The sequence below is a fragment of the Miniopterus natalensis genome, chromosome 4, assembly GCF_054644295.1.
Source record: "Miniopterus natalensis isolate mMinNat1 chromosome 4, mMinNat1.hap1, whole genome shotgun sequence".
Classification (NCBI taxonomy): Eukaryota; Metazoa; Chordata; class Mammalia; order Chiroptera; family Miniopteridae; genus Miniopterus; species Miniopterus natalensis.
In genome coordinates, this window is record NC_142084.1 from 25803272 (window position 1) to 25829180 (window position 25909).

The 25909-nt window shown below is 38.5% G+C and overlaps 1 protein-coding gene across 1 annotated transcript in view; it reads right to left on the reverse strand.

The window, feature by feature from the left end:
• Nucleotides 1-25909, reverse strand: part of UIMC1 (ubiquitin interaction motif containing 1) — a 91031-nt gene that overhangs the window by 24807 nt on the left and 40315 nt on the right. The window contains exons 7-10 of the mRNA XM_087816436.1: nt 25732-25796; nt 23699-23775; nt 18840-18943; nt 10826-10979 (exon numbers count right to left, since the gene is read on the reverse strand). Coding sequence (XP_087672562.1) covers nt 10826-10979; nt 18840-18943; nt 23699-23775; nt 25732-25796 — 400 coding nt within the window. The remainder of the gene's footprint in view (nt 1-10825; nt 10980-18839; nt 18944-23698; nt 23776-25731; nt 25797-25909) is intronic.

Sequence of the window (25909 nt, forward strand, 5' to 3'; positions counted from 1 at the left end):
AATATCTTGCTATCAAGAGTTTCCTTTATATTGGGCCCTTAGAAAATTCTTTATTGGCAAATCAGTCTGTGAGTGGTCAATCTCCATAGCCACCATAGAAGTAATTCTGATAGTTCATCTGATCCTTTGACTTTGCACATATACTTTCACAGAGGTGACTTATGTCACATTAACTCAGTTTACCAGGAAATAGTCTGAATCCATCAAACTGTTTCTTCCAGGTAATGGAAAAGGTGACAAGGTCAATACTGATGAGATAAGATTTCATGTTTACATTCAGGGGTGAAGTATTCTAGTACACTGTCTTCCTAAAACTGACTGAGGCGTCTATGGTCTCCTCAAACTTTGCCCTATGTATGTCCCTGTATCTACACACAGGAAGGCAGATAGAACATAACAATGAAGAAGAATGCTAGCCCTGGAGTCAAGTAGACCTGGGCATGGGCCCCAGCTCTGCTCCTTATTAAATGTCTGATGCTGGACAAGTACTAAACTTCTCTGATACCAGTTTCCACACAGGTAAATTGAAAATAACAACACCCTTTAAGGTAATTATAGTCCTGACTAGTTCTAAAACAGTTCTAATGGAGATGAGTAATCTAATATTAATTCCTTGACCATTCTTCTTTCTTAAAATGCTCTAAATCAGCAGTTGTCACCCTTTTCATCTCACAGCACACATAAACTAATTACTAAAATTCTATGGCACATCAAAAAATATATTTTTTGCCAATCTGACAAAAAAATAGGTATAATTTACATTCATTCATACCTGATGGCTATTGCTGTGTTGGCTGTTGTCATTTTTTTATTTGATAACCTAAGGGAAAAGAGGTGAGTGCCCCTGACTAGTCAGGTACTGCATGTTTTAAAAATTCTTGTGGCACACCAGTGTACCTCTTACAGCACACCAGTTGAAAATTGCTGTTCTAGACGCCTAAATTTAAAAGTATGACTAGATCATGAAGTGAGAGAACTTCTTTAAAGTGGTTTTTAAAGTAGTTCTTTTTTTTTAGCTGTTAATATTCCTTCAACACATAATGCTTTGGGTATTAACTCAGGTGTTAATAAGAGCTATTTTATTTTTCAAGGAAGAAATAAGCACACCTGGCAGAAAAAAAGCTGCTAAAAGAAATCAGGAGGCCTGGCTCTTCAGCAGCAAGGCACAATGAGTCAAAGCAAGCGAAGACAGTCAATGTTGAAAGGAACAAGATGGGAACATGGGAACAGCGAAGGCACTGAGGACGCAAGAAGACACAGATTGCATTCAGACTGCCATCTCACATGCCATATCATACAGCAGCTTTATTAATGCATCAGAGTGGAGCTGCTATGAGAAATGTCCCACAAAAAGGTTGAACAAAAACTTTCAGAAGACAACTATGATGACCCCTATACCAAGCCACCACCTCCTTCTACCTCTTAGCTTCCTCCTTCCATCATCAGCGGCAATGAATTCTTTACTCTTTCTCCTTGCTGTCCTGCCCACTCCCCCTCTTAATTCTGCATGGATTCAAATACTCTTTTTCCTATATTATTGCCACTTCTATTCACACCGATTAGATCTTTCTGCAGGATCAGCACTGCTTCTGCTTCAAGAAATAAAAGCTTTGACAGCATTCACACAAAAGGGAGTTACCATCCCAGCTGCATAAATCTGGAAACTTAGTAAAAATTGATGGGTGGGTGGAAAAAATTTGGAAAGCACCTTTGAAGCAAAAGGTAACTGCCTGGCCGGACGGGTGTGGCTCAGTGGTTGAGCGTCGACCTAGGATCCAGACGATCGGGGTTCGAGTCCCAGTCAGGGCACATGCCCGGGTTTCGGGCTCGATCCCCAGCAGGGGGCGTGCAGGAGGAAGCGAATCAATGACTCTCATCATTGATGTTCTATCTCTCTCTCTCCCTCTCCTTTTCTCTCTCTGAAATCAACAAAGATATATTTTTTTTTTAAAAAGGTAACTGCCTTATAAAAAACTTATAAACTGGTAATAAAAATACTAAGAAACCAATACTTAGGTGAAGTTCAGAGAACAATTCTTCAAAGAAAGAATACAAATTGGCTTTTTTTAAAAAAGAGAATTTCAACTTTACTACTAATCAAAGAAATATGAAGTATAATAAAATGTCACTGATTACCAGAAATACGCCATGCTTTTTTAAAAAAGAGTATTTCTCAGTATTTGGAATGGTATGATGAGAGGAACACTCATTTGCTACTAGTCAGAGTTTAAATGATTATAACCTTCCAAAAACAATCTAAAAACTTTATACATATAATCCAACAATCCAATTTAAGGAAATAACTCACCAGAAATTCAGGCAATTTATATATTTCAAGGCTCATTGCTATTTTAGATCTATATCTTTAATAGAAAAAAAAGGTAAAGGAACACTGAAGTAAGAACCTGTCTTTTTTCTCACCAATCAGAAGTAATCCCTTCCTCTTCTGTGAGTGGTTTGTGCCTCTATTTTAGCACTTCAACTGATTTGTATCATACTTAGTTGTGCCCAAATCTGTTTGCTTCACTGAACTGTGAATTCCCTGAATACAAATTTGAGGTCCCATTTAGCTCTGTATCATATCCCTTACCACCTCTAGAGCACCCCTCCTCCCAGCACCTAACACAATTCTTCACTAATAGCAGGCCACAAAAATTTTTGTTACGTTGAATCACTGTATAAAGCCAATTAATCAATGATTTCAGAGATAGTGTAATTGTATACACATAGAGACATCTGAACACACATAAAAGACACCAAGCAAACGCAATATTTATAACTGACCTAATTCTACCATAATTTGGAATAAACTCAATTTCACGAGATTATAGGAGTATTAGATTGCACTTTAATGTAATAGTAGTAGTCAGAATCTACATTCCCCTTTACCCTTTCTCTCGTCCTACCTGGAACACAGGTGTGAGGTATAGCCATCCTGAAACCTAAGTCAGTAAGAAGCCAATGAAGGACTATAGAGCCAAAAGAGAAAAGCCTAAGTTCTCACTATATCACTGAGCCACTGCCTCATTCTAGACTTCTTGCTATGTGAGGAAAAAAACACTATATGTTAAACCCATTGTTAACGGTGTTTTCTGTTATTGTGATTGATAGAGTTTTCTGATAGATACTAATAGGATTTTCCATTACTTGTTCTGACTTATAAAAGATATATACACATCCACTTCATTATGGTGGACACTAAAATCAGTCAGTCAATCAGTCTTTCTCTACACTGACTTATGTGGTCTCCTTCTTGCCATTATAGGCTAAAAGTGTATAGCTGCTGGCAGCCATTTTGCTCTCCCCTTAAAAAAGCCTATCTGTTGAGCCCTGGCCAGTGTGACACAGTGGTTAGAGCGCTGGCCCGCATGCCAAAGGGTCTTGGGTTCCATCCCCCGTCAAGGGGCATGTACTTGGGTTTCAGATTTGATCCCTGGCCCTGGTCAGGGCAAGTTCGGGTAGCAACCAATCGATGTGTCTCTCTCACACCGATGTTTCTCTGCGCCACCCCCCACCCCCGTTCCACTCTCTCTAGAAAAAGCAATGGGAAAAATATCCTCGGGTGAGGATTAACAAAAAAAAGAAGGGGGGGGAGGGAGGGGGGAAGGGAGGGCCTATCAAATACGTGTAATAGAGACAAGTGAGTCAAAAGATGGAGAGAAACATTAGCTCTGCCTAAAGCCTACACCAGACTTCTCAATTATCATGCAAACTTTCTCTTTTTTTGCTTAAGGTTAATTAATTATATTTCCAACACTTGAATCCAAAAGAGTCCTACACACTACAATGGGGTAAGCATACAGATAGTTATTTTACAGTTGGAAAAAAACTTCGCCCCGTATTAACCCACATAACTGAAGTTAGATCTGTTGTCCTCCAGTCACCTACGCTGCATACCGCCCACACTACCACCACACTGAACTGCTTGCTCTTTCCGATACACCCTTCACATTCTTCTATTTATGTGATTTTGTCTACTGTTCTTTTACATTAATGCCCTTCCCTCTCATTCTCTAATCACATTTCCTCTGAAACACCACAGGACTTTATCTGTATGTCCCTTAGTAGATTTGACCTTGTATTACAGGTGTTCATGTGAATGTCTTATCTACCCAACTACACTGTAATCTCAGTGTTTGGACTTGTGTATCTCCCCACAGGTCAGTCTGTATCCCAAATCCATGTTATTTCTACTAAACCTATGTTATTTCCCAAGAGCACAGAGTTAACACCACTTTAGTTAGGTGTCAATAGCAATATACTTAATCTAATCGTCCTTGGTACCACAAAAGCCACATTAATACAAGTGAGAGGACTGAATGAGGTACAAATTACATTCAAGTAGGCAAATGCAGGTATATATTAAAGAAAAAAATCAATTTTGTCCAATTAAAGAAATGTCTTATGATTTTTTGCTGAGTTACTCAAGTCAAGCCTACTCTAGGCCTGAGTCCTTTTCTGTTAGCTCTACTTACCCACTTACACACCATTATTTTCCTAGGAGATATCCATGAAGGGATAATCACTCCAGGCAGTATCCTAACTCAATGGTTCCTCCTTTGATCAGAGTAGAAACTGAAGTCCTTACTATGATCTAGGACCAACGTGTATACAGTTGATGCCTTCAGTTTCCTAACTCTCCTATGATCTACTTCTCACTAGCTTATTCTTACCACTTTGACTATAGGATTGCCTTTCCCCTGCCTTTCATCTTTCCCTTAACTCTACCTGGCTGATGGCTTCTCATAGACCTTACTGAGGCCACACAGGCAAGAATAATATTCAATAATAGCAGCAGCTACCATTTATGGAATGCCTATTACAAGCTAGACACAGTGCTAGGTACTTTATGAAGTGTCTCAGATTCTCATGACAATCCTGATAATGTCAGAGTCATTTTACAAATGAGGCACCTGATCCTCAAAGAGGTAAGGTAATTTCTCAGATATTACCCTGACAAGTATGACAGCTCCACCTAGTTCCACGCCCATGTTTCTCCCACTCTATCATATTACCAAAAATAAAACAGTGGTTGTTCTCCCAGCTTCTACCCTTGTCCCTCATCCCAACAATCTATTCATTCCACAGCAGCCAGAGTGACCCTTTGCTGAAATATTAATTTGTTATTTGCTCAAATCCCTACAATGGTTCCTCCTTTGATGAGAGTAGAAACTGAAGTCCTTACTATGGCCTAAGAGCCCTGTTCACTTGTCCCCCTCCCCAATTACCTGTCTGGTCTCATTGTTTATCTCTTCTTTAGTTACTCTACTCCAACCACACTGGCTTCTTTGTCATTCCTTATACACACCAAGCCTGCTCACACTTTAGCATCTTTGCATTTATCGTTCCATCTGCCTGTAACACCTTCTCCTCTCCACCTCGAAATCCTCTTAGCTTATCCCCTTACTTCTTTTAGGTCTCTTGCTTGAATGTCACCCTCTCAAGGGACTCTTCCCTGACCTACTTTTTTTATTATTAATTGAATTTATTGGGATGACAATGGTTCACAAAACCATACAGGTTTCAAGTGTACAACTCAATAAAACATCATCTGCACACTGCATCATGTGCCCATTGCCCCAAGCAAAGTCTCTTTCCATCCCCATTTCCCCCCCTTTGCCCACCTCCACCCAGCCCCTCACCCCCCTTTCCCTCTAACTATGACCACATTGTTGTTTGGGTCTATGTGTTATGTATATGTTTTTTAGCTAATCCCCTCACTTTCTTTCATCCAGTCCTCCCCCTCCCCCCGCCCTGACAGCTGTCAGTCTGTTCCATGCCTCTGTTTCTGTGTGTTCATCAGTTTATTTTGTTCATTAGATTCCACATATAAGTGAGATATGGTATTTGTTTTGCTCTGACTGGCTTATTTCACTTATCATAATCTCTAGGTCCATCACACTGTCCCAAAAGGTAAGATGTCCTTTTTTACAGCTGTGTAGTATTCCATTGTGTAAATGTCCCACAGCGTTTTTATCCACTCATCAACTGATAGGCACTTGGGCTGTTTTCAGATCTTGGCTATTGTAAATAACGCTGCAATGAACATAGGAGTGCATATATTCTTTCAAATTAGTATTTTGGGATTCTTAGGATATATTCCCAGAAGTGGGATCACTAGGTCAAAAGCAGTTCCACTTTAATTTTTTGAGGGAACTTCATACTGTTTTCCACAGTGGCTGCACCAGTCTGCATTCTCACCAACAGTGCATGAGGGTTCCCTTTTCTCCGCATCCTCACCAGCACTTGTTATTTGTTGATTTATTGATATCTCAGTGTGGTTTTAACTTGATCTCTCTGATGATTAACTTTGAGCATTTTTTCAGATGTCTACTGGCCATATTTATGTCCTCTTTGGAGAAGTGTCTTTTCAGGTTTAAATTGCTACCGCCTGACCTCAGACTCCCCACACCCCCTCCTTTCCCTGCTCTCTCTTTTTCCCCCAAGTATTTATCATCACTTGACATATTGTTTATTGTCAGTATCCCAAGCTCCTTGAGAACAGGGACTCTAAATATTCTGTTTAATGTATCTGGTATACAGTAGTTTGAGAACAATGAAGAGCCTTATGCTTCCTAGGTGCTTAAATAAATGGTCTCAAAGACATTTTCCAGAGCAAAGGCAACCTGCCTCTGTCCCAGTCTAGATTAATTTAGCAAATCCTTTCCCCTCACAAACAGTGCCTTTAAAAACCACTCTAATTTGTCCATAGTTGTGAATAGATAGCAATGTCACTGAGCAATAGAGTGAGCAGACTGAGCCAACGTAACCAGAGTGTAGTACATATTATAATAACATAAAACTTACAGCAAAGTTAATCAGACACATATTTAATGATATGCATAATTGTTATTGTGCTGCACAGTAACTAGTCATAAATGGTAGACACTTCATGTAAATGACTCTAATTACTTTTTTTTACACAGCCACGCTAAGCATGTCATGGATCAGATTCAGAGGAAAACAGGGAGGGGAAAGCTGGGTACTTAACTCTGGGAGGTCTCTCTCTTTTTCCATATCCTATGGGCTAATGGTCTCCTCCCAGCCTGGGTGATGTACCTTCAAAAGTAACTTTTTCCACTCCATAGCAGGAGTGGCTTCCTTTTACCAAAGATAACAAAATTAGGGTGAGGGCTTGGCCTCTGTCTCCAGATATAAAGCTGAGAGGAACCAGAACAATCACTACTTCTGGCAAGGATGACAGGAGCAGGCAAGCTGATAGAGAAACCAAATACACAGCAAACTTACTGAGGACCTACGCTTAGGCACACTAGCAGGTGCTTCGCATAATTCCTTTAACCTCCCACCCCACCTGCAGCCCCACATTCTGTTCCCAGAAAAGCAGAGAATGGGATCTCCTCCAAATTCTCTTATAGGGCCTAAAATGTCACCAGAGAGGGTGATTTAGGTTAGCAAGCTAACACTACTAGGAAGATGAAGAGGAAGCTTGTTTAGTGCTGTTTCCCTTGCTTCCTATCTTATCTGACCCATTAGAGGATATAGGGTCCCCCATTTTCCTGTGGGTCTGTCCAAACCTATTCAGCCCTTACAGCTCAGGCTAAGCCCAGCCTCTCTGAGACAGCATCCCTATTCACTGCAGCTCTTCTTTTTCCTATTTCACTTACTGTCAAGGACATTCATCTGAGTACATAGTCATTCACTTTGTGTCACCTTGCAATTAATTTCTTAGGTTAATGCGTATCTCCTCAGTGAGACGGCAAGCTTCTTAACTACACAAATCTTGTCTTACTCTTCTTTAGTAACCCTCATAAGGTCTAGCAGCTTTTTTAAAAAAAGTTCTGTAAGTATCCGGATGAATTAAAGTTAAGTAGGAAGGCAGTACATGATAGAAAGGAATCAAATTTCTGATTTTAGGTAGACGAGTTGGTGTTGAAAAGAAGTTTGCCTTTAATTATACTTCTGAGCTAATTTTTAAAACAAATTTCCCTATGAAAAAGAAAGTGTGACTCTCTTTCAGGATACAGTAGACATCTTTGGATGGAAGTCTGAGACATTTGGATCAGAGCTACAAGACATACAGTGCTAAAAATAGAAGAGCTTCCAGTTATATAAGAAAACACATATCTATAATGTCTGAAAGAGTCCTCAAGACCAGAGTGCAAATCCAATTAAATAGTATTAGAGAGGGTCACTAACCCTTGGCCCAAGGGAATAAAGAAAACCTGAAGGCTTTCCCTGAATGAATGACAATGCAAGTCTCACTCTACTGTCAGCTTCTCAAGTTCAATGAGAATGACCTGGTTCTGGTGGTATAAGTCTGGATTTGGTTTGAGAAAAGTCAGAAACAAGCCTGAATCGATTTCAACAGCAAGTATTTGGGGCTGTGAGTTACCCCACCACTCAAGGAAGAACAGGCTTAAAAAGCAAATATCATACATATAGCTGAAAGGTGTCTGACCACAGTGAATACGAAAGCTTCCTGTTTAAACATAAACTATCAGAGTTCAGTCTGGAAGATATAAATCGGAGCTGCTCTAGACTACTCCTTATCTAGTAATTCTGACCAGAAGAATGTCATCTATTCTTAGAGCTCAAAAGGCATTCAGCTTCTTAAACTCATTTATTTCTGGACCTCAATGCTAACTAGATTGTTGGCTTAGACAAGTAATACTAGTTGGGTAAGCATGTTCAGTGAGATACACAGGACAGTCTCTCCCTTCTCTGGTTTCCAAATGTCCAGCCCCAGAATTCTTTCAGCCATTGGAACTCTCTGCTAAAAATCAGACTAAAGAACTATGTCAAATTAAACTGCATCTAGAATCCTAGGCCTTCAGTGCTCTTCTATTAAAACGTTTTGATAATCAGGTTTAGGTCTTCACCTTTCATTGTATTCAAAAGACTACAATGCTATTCATAAAGATCCTTAAAAATGATGACAAAATATTTGACCTAGTATTTCACTATTGGGAGCAGTAACAGCAGCTAAAAGTTCTTAAGTACTTACTATGTGCTAGGCACTGTATGAGGCATTTTCCTTAAAATATCTCCTTTAACCTCACAAAACCCAAGTAAGGCCATTACTACTATTACTTGACAGATGCATAAAGGGAAGCTTAGAAGCTAGCACAGGGTCACACACTAGCGAAAGAGGTGAGATTCAACCTCAGATTAACTGAAATCTAGATCCCATCTTTTTTACTACCACCCAAACTAGAAATACATCATTGGAAAATGACCCCAAAATACAGCAACAACTTTAAGCACAAGAAGCTCAGTGCTATGTACACGGCAACTTGCAACATTCTAAACACAGTTAAGTAAATAGAGGCAATTCGAATTACAAAATATTACATAGGCATTAAAAATATTTTTATACCTAACTTTTAGTGACTCATGAAGGAAATTTTATACTTTAAATAGAAAAAGTATAATACAAAATGTTATATATAGTCTGATCTCAACTATGTAAAAATTACCTGCACATGGAAAGACCTAAATTTATTGCTAAATTTAAAAAGACAAGTTGCAGATATACACACACACATATATAAATAAATAAATATATATATGGCATGGCCCTACCTATGTAAGTAGCACCTGAGTCATTTTAAGTAGTCAATAAATGTAAGCCATTATTATTATTATTATTATTATTATTATTACTACTACTACTACTACGGTGGTAATCACTACTACTACTACTAGTACTTCATAATCAGAAAAAAATCAACAAATTTATTTAAATTATAAGTTTTGGTATTTCCTTATTTAATACATAAGAAATGTATTGCTTCAGAAAAATTAAATAACACATACCTTTCCCAAAAATCTTACAAAATACCTCACAATTTCAGATTAAATACCTCTAACTTATGGGAATCAAGTAGCACTGAGAAAAACATTGCAACACTACCAATCATGTAAGGTATGGTTACATCAGTATGTTATATGACAGAAAACTGTACCGATGCTATTATACTTGGAATTTGAGGTCATAGAAAAGCAAGATCAAGAGTGGTACTTCAAGGGCCAATATCTCACACTGCACCAAAACTAAGGCTTTTAACCTCACAAAAAACAAAACGTTTTTGGTGCACTCTTCAATAAGAGATAACCAATAATGCCCTGGCCAGTGTGGCTCAGTGGGTAGAGTGTTGGCCCATGCACCGAAGGCATGCGGGTTCGATTCCCCATCAAGGGCACATACCTCGGTTGCAGGTTCAATCCCTGGCACAGTTGGGGCGCATGCAGGAGGCAACCAATCGATGTGTCTCTTTCACACAGTTGTTTCTCTCCCGCACCCACCCCCAACCCCCCGTAAAAATCAATGGGAAAAATATCCTCTAGTGAAGATTAAAAATTTAAAAATTTTTTAAAATAACCAATAGCTCCAGGGTGATGCAGCAGAGACATGTAGCACATGAATGAAAATTAGAAGTATTTTTCAGCTGCTGTCTTTAGGTAGAGTTTACTTACAAACACACATACACACACAAAGACCCACAAGGTACTTATTTTGAATTGAATACGGGCAGCTCTAGGAAAATTAGTTCCTCAAGTTCCATAGGAATCTCAATATTTGAATATATAAATTGAAATGCAAAGTCCATGGCATTGCACTGAATCTGGGCAAAGAGCAAGTTGAAACATTAAAATGATAAAAGATTTTCCCCTTCCCCTTCTCCTCAGTTATGTGCCACAAAATAACATACCTGCCAAAGTAATAAAGAACATGAAAAGTACTAAAAATTTAACTAGATATAAATCAAAACAAAAAACAACAACTGGAACTTTGAAGAACTCTCTTTTCTGCACTGTACTGTATAAAATTACAAAACCATCACACAGACAGGTAAGTCCTTACCTGTATCTTGCCCCACCAGCCCATTGCAGTACATAGCATGTCGCTCAATCTTTGTGGGTGGGAAGCCTTGGTCACATAGTGGGCAGGATACCTTGGTGCTGGATGAGAAGGTAGAAGAAGGTATTTCTTTCTCAGCATCTTCCCTGTTACCAACCTAAAGAATATGACAAGCAGCAACTGTAACAGCTTTACTTTAAAAAATAATTTTCCCCCAAAGAACTGCAAGAAACTCTATCCATACTTCATTTACTTTCAAAGAGACAATACCAATCAGTTTGCAAATTCAGGACTGAGGATTGACAGATATGATAACATAGTTAACACTTATTCAGTGCCTGCCCACTATGTGCTAAGTACTCTGCATATATCATTTATTTAATCCTCACATACCCTTTTTACAAATGAGAAAAGCATTGTCCAAAACAGTAAAGCAAATTGCCCAAAGTTACAGAACAAATAAGTGGCAGAGCTAAAATTCAAACCAAGGACTATCTGGCTCCAAAAACTGAGGGCATTCCTCTCTACCGTGCTGCAAGGCACTGTTCTCCTTGGGTCAGTATACTCTGTGTGCAGTGTTTCAACAGTGTCTAGCAACAGCACCTTAAAGACACTTTTTCAATCTCACAAAAGAACTGTGACACTGTACATGATGAAACATATATAAGGAGTTAGAAAACAAAAGAGCTCTAAGCAAAAGAAGCACAACTAAAATTTAAGAACCTAGGTCTCAGCTTACACCAGTAAGACACACCACCTCTCGTGCTTTATTTATGACTTTTGGATTGAAAGAAGAAATAAAACTAAGACCCAAATATTTAAGAGGACCAAAGGAAAGTCATTAAGACAATTCTGCTGAAGCCATTCTTATACCTTATCTCTCTTATTCCTCTCCTTGTTCTATAGTCATCATTTTTCCAACAGTTGCTGGTGTCTCTCAGAGGCAGCTTTATTTTACCTTTACAGGTCAGAACTGAGAACTCTGCAGTGATTAATTCAACAGTATGCGTAAGCACTGCAGCACTACTGCCTAATACTTGCTTCAAAGGACAGCATGTCCTGTCCAATCAATGTGAAACTGTCCTGCATAGCCACTGCTTCTATTTAAGAGCAAGGAGCACCTGGGCTGTCATTATGCTTTACTACAGGGAAAAAATAAACCATCTTCTAGTACAAGAACAAAACAGGACCAAAACTGCAATGGGTGGATAATTTGAGCTCTGAAACAACTGGGTCTGGGGGAGGAGAGGGTTGTCTCTAAGTTTAGGCCATCCCTGAAATCTACTGCTTGTGAATGTGATCCAGCAGAGAGGGAAACAAGTCATCTAAATTCCAAGTCAAACAGTTTCTACAATTGCCAAAATACGTTGTTTTCGACACACGTGTTTTGTACTTAAGAAGATATGCTCTAAAAGGGAAAAAAAGAAAGACAAGAAAGGAACTAACAGTGGTTGAGTTCCTATACTACGCCAGGCTTAGCCAAGCAATTTCCGTTTCCATCCATCACAACAACCCAACTGGTAAAGGTATCACTAGTTCCAGTATTACAAAAGAGGAAATTGAGGCTTGGAAAGACAAAATAACCTACTGATCACAAAGCTAGTAAGTAGGCAACCTAGACTCAAACCCAGGCCTGTATGACATCAAACCTTGAGTATTTCCATCCCATCATGGTATGGCAAAAGCAAAAGTGACCCCCTTCCACTTTGCTTCTGGAAGCCGACTCTGCCAGGTACTGGGAGACCACACGATTCTATTCCTTTTCTCTAGGAGGTGGGTCTATAAGTTCTAGGTGTTATTTATCCCAAGCTTAGTCACTGAGCTTTTTATGAATCCAGGTTTTTCTGTTCATAAATTTTACAATGAAAAGTCATCTTGTGCATGCAAAGCCATTTGAGTATAGGGGAGAAAATAATCTAAGATTTTTTCCAGCACCATTAAAATGGTCTATTTAAATAATAACTATAATGGAGGAACCTCAAGCAGAAAACAACAACAACAAGCAGCCCTGACCAGTGTGGTGCACCGAAAGGTCACAGTTTTGATTTCCTGTCAAGGGCACGTACCTGGGTTGCAGGTGTGATCTCTGGCCCCAGTCAGGTCGCATGGGAGACAACCAATCAATGTGTCTCTCTCAAATCAATGTTCCTCTCTTTCTCTCTCTCCCCTCACCTCCCTCCCTCTTCTACTCTCTCTAAAAATCAATGCAAAAAATATCCTCCGGTGAGGATTAACAACAACAAAAAACAAGCAAAGCAACTTTTATTAGGACCACACAGTCAGGGATTAAGTCTGCAGAACTGCTTCTATTTCTTTTAAAATACTATACAGCCATTTTTCAAAAGAGGCAGTTGGACACCAAATCTTGATCTCATAAAGGTCTCTTACCTTCTGGCCTCAAAAGAAACTGCACTTCAAGCAATGAACCTAATGAAAACAAAAGTATGTCCTACAAATCACCAACTCCCTGCCCTTCCCTACCTGTTTCATGTGTAGCTAAGAAAGCTGTCCCTTTAGTTATTTTCCCTCTTGTCATAGGTCTCTTAACACAATTTATTTAAAAACCAACTGACTAAACCAACTATTTGTTTATGAATAATATCCATTAACTCTTCTGAAAACAGATTATCTGAGACTCTAACTAAGGGAAACTCTCAGGCAAGATATTCAGAAAACATTATTTCCAAAGGAACCTGACCACTGCAGGAAATCAAATTAAGAGGAATTACAGTTCTGCCACAAGTATTCCAAATGCCTCAAATACTGTTGAGCAATTCTGTCATTAATAAAATAATATCAATGAACAGCCACAATACATTACAAAGCAGTAAAATAACTGGTTCCACATACATACTTCTACTTCTGCCAAATCTCTACTGTGTGTCTTATATTCTTCATCTAATTTAATCTTCAGAGAAAGCTAGTGAATGTCTCCATTTTACACATGAAAAACTGGAATTCAGAAAAGCATTCCTCTTGTATGTTCCCCTAATGCCCTACGCATATCTCCATCATTATATTTGTCAGACCACGTTATAATTATAATTTTCTGTTTATGTGTCTATCTCTTCCCTTAATAGGACTCTCTGAAGACACAGACTGTTTTTTCCTTATTCATTTTAATGTCTCAAGAGTCTAAAACAATGACAGGATTCCAGCATACTAATTATAAATATCTGCTACATAAATGAATAAAATGATTAATTAAATAATTTACTGAAGGTCACAAAGTTAAGTGGTGGGATTGGTATTCAAAATCATGTCTTCCAATTCCAATGCTGAAGCTACACTAGCACAATACCATTATCACCTTCCAACAAACAGGAAATCTTAGGACAAATGATCCTATACACAGATTCCAAGGGCAAGAATCCACACCCACTATATTATCTTTGTGTACGTAAAATGTACACATTATATCTTTCTAGTAAGTGACTTATAACTAGTAAGTGATTACTCAACAACTGAAACACTACAGTATCTCAAAGTAGAGACATCCATTGATATCAGCAAATAGCAACTGGAAAGGAGGACATTCAATGTGAGAAAGGCCATACAATTACATCCATTTGATGTGTAGTGGTGCAGACATATAAACTATACATTCTAAATAGGGTTCATGCTCTTTGCACCAAACACAGAACAGTCTCCTTTGCAGTCATGGATGGGTAAGAAGTCAGCCTTGATTAATTAAAGGTTTGCAGGGCTTTTTCTATACCTTAAGATGACTGTGTTAATAATACTCTGGTCCCCCATCTCCATTTAGAATGCTCTGGTCCCTCCTTAGAAAAAAGACCTGAGGCCATTTTGACATTATCTAGTAAGATCTGTCCTTAGTTGCTCTGCTGCAGGGAGTGTCATCATCTTTCCTACCACCACTGGTATCAGGGAATCTTGGTCTGTCAGTTGTGACAAATCAGGTTCCAGGGAACAAAGCAGTGTGCATGATTCAGGAAAGCAGAATTTCTACCCAGTTACCTGCAGTGCAGAAACTAGGGAGGGGATCTAACTTCTACTGTAAAAACTGTTTTCAAAAAAACCTAGAATATAAAAAGGAGTAAGAGAATGAAGCCTTTTTAAGGTACTCAGGATAAGAGTATACATAAATATAAACAAAATCTTTATTTCCACAGAAAAATTAGTTTAATTCTCAGGATGCTTTTCACATCAACAGATTTTAAAGACTTTAAATTCTTCAAAGGAATTCTTGGTAACTAAATAGACTCAAATATGTAAAATATACACTGAGAATCTTTATCAGAAGTATGAATTTGGACTTCCGGTCAAGATGGCCGTGTAGGTAAAAGTAGTGTTCACATCCTCCTACAACTATATCAAAATTGCAACTAAACTAGAGAACAACCATCATTCAGACCACCTAAAATCAAACTGAATGGAAGTCCTACGACTAGGGATTTAAAAAAGCCACATCAAGGCTGTCAAGAGAGGCAGAGATGCAGAAATGGCTGGTCCCACACCCACATGTAGCATATAAAAATTGGGAGGGGTATCTCAGCTGAGGAAGTCCCCCCTGAGGAGGGGTCCCAGCCCCACGCTAGTCCCCCAACCCCAGGGTTCTAGTGCTAGGACGAAAAGTCCCCATAACTTCTGACTGTAAAAACCAGCAAAAACGAGATGGAGTGATAACCGAGGGCTTCTGGAGTCCCAGGCAGTTCCTCTTAAAGGATCCACACAAGGACTTACTCCAGTTCACTCTTTCTGAACACTGGCACTGGGATAGCAGCTCCAAAGGCACCAGGGACATACGAGGAGGAACTGAAGTGTCTGACATCAGGACAAGAACTGAGGGAACAGCTTTCTCCCAGAAAAGTGCTGGCAGAGGCCATTGTTCCTTTGATGAGCCATCCCCCCCATAGAGACAGGAGCCATATCCGAGTCTCCATCAACCTGGTGACCACTGTTTGCCCAGCCCTGGTGATTCCAAGGCCCTGCCCCACCAAACTGTCTCCAGTGCCTTTTCCATATGAACAGCCTATGTTGGTTCATGCTTCATACTTTCCTAAAATCTCTCAAACAAGCAGCATCTGGTCTCAGCATGCCCCATATCTCTCACTAAGTGGCCCCAGGCCCAGCATTAGCAGCAGCTGGCTATGATTTGCAGCTTGGCCTCTCCTCGGCACCTCCAAGCCCAGCACAAGTAGCAGGCAGCTGCAGATCACTTTATAACTCAAGCTGGGTGACCTTCGGCAGAAAAAGTGGCGGCTGATTTTAGGCAAAGCCAACGCACCTGGTGGACAATTTCAGGCCACGTTGAAACACCATCCAACCACATCCACAGTGACACACCCAAGACTCAAGGAATGGGCTCAGCAAGCACCAGAGCCCCACTGAAGGAAGTCCTGCTCTGTGGGGGGGGGGGGGGGGGGCTGCACAGCTGACCCTCCATGGTGGTCATGGCCAGTCCTTGCATTGAGTCTGCCTGGGGGTAAATTTCTCCCATTGATGTGCCAACAGCAATCAAAGCTCAACAAAAACACGAGGGTGTACACACCCACACAGGGCAAGGGGTTGGGGGAGACACACCTGGAGTGCCCAGCTAGGGTGATCAAGGAGGCTGTGCCATTGGACCCTACAAAACACCTACTACATTAGGCCACTCTACCAAGCCCAGGAGATGTAGCCACTCTACCTAATACATAGAAACAAACACAAGGAGGCTGCCAAAATGAGGAGACAAAGAAACGTCCCAAATGAAAAAACAGAAAAAGAACTAAATGAAATGGAGGCAAGCAAACTACCAGATACAGAGTTCAAAACAATAGTTTTAAGAATGCTCAAGGAACTTAGGGGAGTATTAGGTAAACTTAGAGAAAACTTCAAGAGTAAAAAAAAAAACATAGAAATCATAAAAAGGACATGGAAAACAAAAAAGAACCAGTCAGAAATGAAGGATACACTAACTGAAAGGAAGAATAATTTACAGGGAATCAACAGTTGAGTAGATGAAGCTGAGAAGTAAACCAGCGATTTGTAATATAAGGAAGCAAAAACATCCAATCAGAATAGCAAAAAGGAAAAAGAATTCAAAAAATGAAAACAGTTTAAGGAGTCTCTGGGACAACTTCAAGCATACCAATATCCATATCATGGGGATTCCAGAAGGAGAAGAGAGAGTGCAAGACATTGAAAACCGATTTGAAAACGTAATGACAGAAAACATCCCTAACCTGGTGAAGGAAATAGACATACAAGTCCAGGAAGCACAGAGTCCCAAACAAGATGAACACAGGTGCACACACTAAGACATATTATAATTAAAACGCGAAAGGTGAAAGACAAAGAGAGAATCTTAAAAGCAGCAAGAGAAAAGCAGTTAGTTACCTATAAGGGAGCATCCATAATACTGTCAGCTGATTTTTCAACAGATACTTTGCAGGCCAGAAGGGATTGGCAAGAAATATTCAAAGTGATGAAATGCAAGGATCTACAACTAAGATTACTTTACCCAGCAAAGCTATCATTTAGAATCAAAGGACATGTAAAGAGCTTGCCAGAGAAAAAGCTAAAGGAATTCATCACCACCAAACCAGTATTATAGAAATGTTAAAGTGTCTTCCTTAAGAAGAAGAAAAAAAGGTCAAAAATCTGAACAATAAAATACCAATAAATACATATCTATCAACAATTGAATCGAAAAAACAAAAACACAAAATAAGCAAACAAGCAGAACAGAAAGAGACTCATAGATACAGAGAACATTTTGATGGTTGCCAGATGGGAGGAAGGTTGGGGAGATGGGTGAAAAATGTGAAGGGATTAAGAAGTACAAAATGGTTGTTACAGAACAGTCATGGGGATGTAAAGTACAGCACAGGAAACACAATGTTCTAATATATGGTGTCAGATGGGCACAAGATTTATAAGGATGATCATTTAGTAAGTTAGATAATGTCTAATCACTGGGTGTACACCTGAAACTAATATTGTATGTATGTCAACTGTAATTGAAAAATAAAAAATGATTTAAATTTTTTTTAAAAAGAAGTATGAACTTGTATCAATCAGGTTTGTAGTTAATGCCAGATATGTGAAGTTTGTAAGGCAATACTACAAATAGAGATTTGCTTATTTTATCACACTGCTATTCTGACTTTGCATTTCTGATCACATTAAGAAATCAGGGCCCGGGCGTGGCTCAGCGGTTCAGTATCAATCTAGGATCCAGGAGATCGAGGTTCAATTCCCGGTCAGGGCACACGCCCAGGTTTCAGGTTCGATCCCCAGTGAGGGGCGTGCAGAAGGCAGCCCATCAATGACTCTCTCATCACTGATGTTTCCATCTCTCTCTCCCTCTCCTTTCCTCTCTCTGAAATCAATAAAGATATATTTTTTTTAAAAAGACAGAAAGAAATCAGGGCTGAAACTTAGTTATATCATAATATATATAACGACTATTTCCAAGATTGTTCATCTCTGTTACTCATCAATATATAATGGAAAAAAAACCGGATTTTAGAAATAAATCTGTGTTCAAATTCTAGTTCTATCATTATTAGCAGTTTGAATTTGAACCAACTACTTAAACATCCTAAGCCTCCATTTTCCCATCTGTAATAGAAATAATAAACCATGTTAAAGTACTCAAGAAATGGTAACTACTGTTATTTTTATTTTTTATTTTTATTTACTTTATTGTTGGAAATATTACAGATGTCCCCTTTCTTTCCTCGTTGGTCCCCTCCACCTGGCACCTGCCCCTACCCCAGGCCTTCACCGAACTATTGTCCGTGTCAATGGGTTATGCATATATGCATATAAGTTCTCTGGTTAATCTCTTCCCACCCCCACCCCTTCCCTCTGAGGTTATCAGTCTGTCACTACTGTTTTTAGAAACAATGCTGAACTGATCTTAACTATAAGAACCCCTCTCTGAGATAAGTGTCCTAAAAGCTACAACCCCCCGTCACCTAAGTCTTTCTACCAAGGTCAATATAGCATCAGACAGAGGACGATCAATAGAAAAAGAACACTGAGAAAAATTAAACAGAATATTCACCTCCTCATCTGCCATTATTATTGTTACTTCATCTGGGGTGTCTCTGCTACCTGGAGAGGCTTCTCTTTCAAGGTCAAAAGTTTCAGGGGAACTTAGCTGTGTCTCTGTAATTGAAAAAATATAAATCTCATTAATTTTCATTTTGTATTTTCACAGTTGAAAAAACAAACACCTATTTCCCCTAAAGGGTATGATAAAACCGCGGTGGCCACGTACATCCAGTTTGCTTGTTTCTTCTTACAGCTTTACGGAGGCATAATTTACATACAATAGAATTCAGCAATTTTCTGTAGAGTAAAACCTCGATATAACAGACTAATTCAGGCAACGGGGTGTCTATTAAAGCTGAAAGTCCATTATATTGTAAGTAGGTTTTCTGAATGTTAAAAAATTGACAAATTAGTTTACCTGTTTTTACTTATGTAGACACATTTGTGTAATTAAAATTAAGCATGTATAAAAGTTTAATTTCACAGAAAAGTTTTCTATATATAATTTTAAATTTACACTGAATAGGTCTAGGAAATGCATGTATTCACCAGTCACCAAGAGTAAACAAATGCACATGGCTGGGACATGGGTTATCGAACATCAGAACATTGGCATTAGTTAAAACTGCTAAAGGAAGTCACATGACAACAGAACCAATTACATGAGGTGTGATCACATGCCAATCATTCCCCGAACATTGTTTGTGAGTGGCAACTCTTGGATTTAAATACAGTGGTACCTCAGTTTTCGAACATCTCCATTGACGAACATTTCAGTTTATGAACACCATAAATCCAGAAGTAAACCCTTCGGTTTTCGAACATGTCTCGGAAGTCAAACATGCTACATGGCTTCTGCTGAGGGCAAGACTCTGAGGCCTAGCTGTCGGCTGTTGATCCCTCAGTTTTCAAACATTTCAGAACTCAGTCTTCCAGAACGGATTACATTTGAAAACTGAGGTACCACTGTATGTAGACTATAGTTGTAGATATGTAATATTTATTTATGTCAGCAAAATTACTAGTGTTTTTTCCAACATATGGTCTATTTAATAAAATGTTAAAAATAACAATGAACTAAGAAAAAAATGACCTGTTAACTTAATTGTAAGCAAATCTTGGTTAATAAAAGCATTTGAAAATTAACAGGGTGTTGATTTTCACACATGACATATGGACTGGAAATTCTGCCCATTAAATATGAAGTCTGTTAGATCAAGGTCCGCAAAATCGATGGTTTACTGCATAGAATTTGATGAGTTTTGACAAATATATAAAATTTATACATGTATCAGTTATACCATATAATTACCACCACAACCAAGATATAAAACCTTTCTAACACCCCCAAAAATTCTCCCTTTCTATCACCCCAAAAGTGTACCCCTTTGTGCTCAATCCCCTCCCACTTGGCTCCTTGCAATCACCAGTCTACTTTACGTCGCTGTAGTTTTGCTTTTTCTAGATGTTACATGGTATGTCGTCTTTTGTGTCTGATTTCTTTCATTTAGTATAGTAATCCACTGTATGGATATTTCAGTTTGTTTATCCATTCATCAATTAATCCACTTGGCTTCTTTCCAGCATAGTTGTGCTTTTAAAGTATATTTATTTTGACAGAAAACAAAATCCTGCCAATGTTAGTTCTGAGGTAAAGGATGATTAGAGATGACAAAAATTTGGAAGCAGAAATAGAAAATACATTCTGAACAAAGATATGCCTTTCTTTAATATATTCTTTAAACAGCATCTATTCATTCAACACTAATTCAACAAATATTTATTCAACAAGTTCCAGGCACTGTACAAATTACTGGAAATATGGAGATGAAAGATGAGGTCCCTCTTAGTGTCACAATTCAGGGTTCAGCATACCATCTAGCTCATGGGCTAAACCCAGCCAGCTGCCTGGTTTTGTTAATAAATACTTAGTTGAACACAGCCATGTTCATTCTTCTTTGTATTGTCTATGGTTGCTTTTGTGCTAAAATGGCAGAGTTGAATTTCAACAAAAACTGTATGGCCCACAAAGCCTAAATATTTACTATCTAGCCTGTTATAGAACAAGTTTGCCAACCTCTGGTATAGCCCCCTATTTCTTAATGTAACAAAAGAACAGTAACTATATTTCAAAGAAGGACAATAAATCTGGAAAAGAAATTTATCTCAGAACACAAATCCAGTAAGTTCTGTGATCTACACTATACACATTATACATCTAACTTGTACTTCTGTGCTTCTCAAATAAAATAAATTGCAAATGTTGAGCAAATAAAGAACCAACAAGATACTGAGATATCTTCTCAATCATCAAAAAAGGATTAAATACATTTCTAGTGTTATATATATATATTTTAAATATATCTTTATTGATTTCAGAGAGAAGAAAGGAGAGGAAGAGAGAGAGATAGAAACATCAATGATGAGAGAGTCACTGATCGAGCCCACAACCCAGGCATGTGCCCTGACCGGGAATCAAACCCCTATCACCTGCATCCCAGGTCGACGCTCAACCACGGAGCCACACCCGGCCGGGCATGTTTAATATATTTTAATAAATCACAATTTTTTGAAAATTGGATACACACACATACAAAATTTTACCACCTTGTTGAAAAAGGGATTACAGTACATAAACTTCAAATTTTTTGTCAAGTTTCCCTGAGAAATATTACCAAAAGAGACATTCAGTCTATCAGAAAATAACTGCTCACTGCTTACATTACAGTAATAATAAAGTCTTTAAGCTTTCTGTAAATGGCTGAAATGTTCAACTGTAAAAGCAACTTAAGAGGGCATTAGCTCCTTAGAAATAAACAAAGCTAGTGTCATGCACAATGTGGACATAAAGCTATAAATCTGCTTCTTCAACAAAGTAAGTAACTCTAAACGGATGCTATAATTTTCAATATCAGGACTATCAGAAATCTGTAAAATGAAATAAGATGGACTACTATACCCAATCTGTGTTTCGCCCATTTAGAACAAAGTTTTCAGGCAATTTAAATGCACAGCTTTTAAATTATATATTTAGAAGAATTATATATATATTTAGAGACTCAGGAGTCTGACTCCATGAAGAAGGGGTTATACTTTCTTAGCAAAAGGAACAGGTTATGAAAACCTTTTGTGATTTCATTTAAAAGTGGCTGTGTCAGCAAACAGCTGGACTTAATTAGCAGGCTAGTGACAAGTCATGATCTAAGTTATCTAACCTCAGTCATAAAGGGCTTGCTTTTTCCTCTCTTATTAACCAGGGCTTTCAAGATTATTGTATTTGCAGGTTTCTCCTGTGAGATCCCAGGGTGATGTCACATGCCATCAACCTAAAGAGACAGACTGAGTGAGTGACTCTGAGCAGAATGGCATAAGTCAGAAGTCCTAAACAGAGAGGGGGGGTAAAGCTTTCTTTTCACAGAGATAGCACAACATTCCTAAGTGCTCCTGCCAAAACTGGAGCACTTGATAGTGGGGCTTCTTAGTAGTCAATAATCCAAAAACATTTCAAACAAATTAAGAAACCACTTTCAATAAAAACCAACATAGAGCCCTGCCAGTGTGGCTCAGTGGACTGAGAGTCGTCCCATGCACCAATAGGTCCCTGGTCCGATTCCCAGTCAGGGCACATGTCCGGACTGCAGTCTCGATCCCCGGTAGGGGGTATACAGGAGGCAGCCGATGGATGTTGTTTCTCTCTCATCAATGTTTCTATCTCTCTCTTCCTCTCTCTCGAAAATCAATAAAAACTTTTTTTTTTTAAATCAACAGAGTCAAACTTTAAAATGAGTAAAAAAGATCTTAATGATATGCTGTCAAATGTTTAAAAATATTTACAGGACTAAAGAGTTTTCTTGATTTCTTTCAACTATTTTTCCACAAAAACTCAAACTTGGTTTACACTAGTCTTTCTGACCCTGACAGATTTTCCCAGGGGAAAACTAGATATGACTTATGATAATATTTGTACAACACTTGCTGCCCAAGAGTTTAAACATTAATAGGAAGTAATTCAATCTCACACAAATAAGGTTACTGATAAATACAATGGGCCCAACATTTAAGAAAAGCAAAAACAAAAAATACAAGCTAAAACAAATTGCTTACATATGTTAATTGTAGAGATGAAATGTGGTTCATAACACAAAATAATTCTTCATAGCACAGAATAATTCAACCCAAAAGTTCTCTTAGATCGTGGGACCCTAATCCATCTAAAATTATTTATATATCAAAATCTATGCATGTGCATCTTTGAATGAAGAGCTCTTGTATCTAAAGCAAGGTACACATATCTTTTCATCTTTATAATTAACAAAAATCAAAGTATAGAACTTAAACAGTTTAAGTATCTTGTCTGAGATTAAAAATATAAGTCAATGATAGAACTATGCACAAAATTCAATTTCTTGATTCCCTATGCAATGAGTGGCAATGTAAAACTAACTGGTAAAAGCCTCTGAGAAAAATCTGCTCAATGACAGGCAGATTTAAGGACAGCCCAACTCTGAGAATCCACAAACCAAAACCAACATAAAGTCCTCTTGGCTCTGAATGTACAATTGCATCCTATTCCTGATACTTTGCTGCCATCTCTGATGAGGCTGGTCAGCAAAGACGACAAACGAGCCATGTTAATTTCAAAACTCAAATATCTCTGAGAAATGGTTGAGAATCAGAGCCAATGTCTATTAAAAAAAAAAGTGTATGTGTGTGAATATGTATGGTATATACACATGTATGTGTGTGGTGATACACAAACGCATCAATCACACATAAACATCCTGGGAGTGGGGTGGAAAAGTCAGGCAAATTAATAGCACAAAGACAGCTAGGGATCAGAAATTCAGTCAAATCACATGGGGTGCTTACCAGGACACACAGTGATTTCCTCTGCAGAACTCTCTGGCATAAGGACTAAGCTTCTCTTACTGGTCAAAGCAGCAATGCTGAAAAAGAACCAATCCCCAAATGAATTCCCAGTAAAATAAATCAGAACATAGCACCTAAAGCAATGGTAAGTCATTCACAAAGCCACAAGTAATCTGATACCTGCTGTCCAATACCAAAAAGGCTCAACAGGGAAGCAAGGAAACGGTAGTGAAAACTCCAGCCAAAAATAGGGGAAATAAACATGCTTACAAATTTGGTTCCAGTGAAATTCCTGAATGAAAAGAACCCCCTTTTAGAGTCTTCACAAAAGAAGGTTGAAGGGTAAGGACTATCTATGAATATCACAGAAGACAAAAACTGCATTCCAATATAAGGATGTCAAAGGTGTTTCAGAGCCTCCATCTCAGCCTTCCGAAAACTAGAGATTTGTAAACTCATGAGAGAAAATATGAAGATTCTCCTGACAACACACTAGCTTTTCCAGCACCTTGCTGTTAAATTTCTTCTTTATCTCAAGATGTGGCTTTGTAGGCAACAAAAATAAGATATAATTCCAAACTGGCGCAGCAAAAATCTGCCCACAAAATCTGAAAATCTCTTCTGAGAAAAACATAATTATGAATGGCTGTCCTCATCTGACCTCCTGGTTTACCCTGCCTCTTCATGGAGTGCAATCTCTTCTAACACAAGAACACATGGCTAAGAGATCTGAGCACCTGCTTCATAGAGCTTTATGATTAGTTTGATCAAGTTTACAAGAGGACACAAATCTTCACGTCAACCAAGAACCACAGAGAAAATAACCACTACTGATTTGTGATAAATAACTAAATCCTGATAGAAAACCACAAGTGATTTCTCTCTCTAACTAAAACATTTCATAGCATTTGTTATAAACCCAAACCAGACAGTTTACTCTGCTCTATTCAAAGGGTCCATCACAAAACAATTTGCTGACATTTATAAAATAGACTAATCAATTTGAAGTCAAACCACATTGCCTGCAGTTCCAACTCTCTCCTGGTGACAAAGCATATAATCGTTTATTAAAACCTACATCTGCTCTGCACAAGGCTCACTACAACAAAGCAAAGAGGCCTGCAGGAAGCAGAAGGCCTACTCCAGTTCAAATCACTTCCAAAACTGTCTTAACAGCAGGAGAATCAAACCAAAGCCATATTCTTCAACTCAGGAAGAAATACCTACTCCTATTAACCAAAAACCTAAGAACACCAACTAAATTACAGCAAATGGCAATTGGCCTTCTACTTCCATATGGGAGACAGAGTAATCCCCAAAGGTCAACTACCAGATAAAGGGAAAAGCTATTGGAAGCCTGATCCAGCTAATAATACAGTTTATAACCAATCACCTACTTATATATTAAAGTGAGAAGACCTAGGAAAGTAACCTCATCAATCAATCAGCAAAAATAATTAAGGAGGTAATACAAATAGTACCATTTAAGGGACAGATGAGATATAATCAGATGAAAAGTGGCACAGGATAGGGAGTGAGAGTGATACAGGTTGTGTGTGGCCTGAATAATATGAAGGCTTCAAAGAGGAGGTATGTCTTAAGAGCAGACTTAAAAGATGATATGGTTTAGATATTTGGGTAAAATAAGCATAAGCAGAGTAAACAAAGGGGATAGAACTAGAAGGAATGTAAAGAAATCAGGTTAGAGCCTTCACATTGGCTTAGGAAGCTAGCGGAGTGGTTAAGAGAAAAGCAGGATGTAACCACTGTTCAGAAACAGTGTAAATGGGATTTGTACTAGATGACAGGATTGGACAAGAAAACCAACAAAAAAAGCCCCAATATTTCTTCCACCCAAATACTCTAGGTTTATATGAGATGCATATAGAAGACAATGATTTCTCCGAGTCTGTACTTGTAAAAGAGGTAAAAAAATCCCTGGCAAGCTGTCCCCCAAGTCTCACTCATGTGGTTCATCTCTCTTACTCTGGCACCATCAGAGGAGAATTCAGACCCATAACATATAATCTTACCTTTGTGAGGCAGGTTCAGAGTTTCCTTCTTCAGAAGTTTCCTCAGCAAATAGCCCTTGGGAAGACTGCAGAGAAATACATAACATCCTAAATACTGAGGCACAGATGAACTAGTTTCTCTTCCGTTTTTTAAGAAAAAACTAATTGTTCAACATTACCACTCAGCAGTTAGCAATGT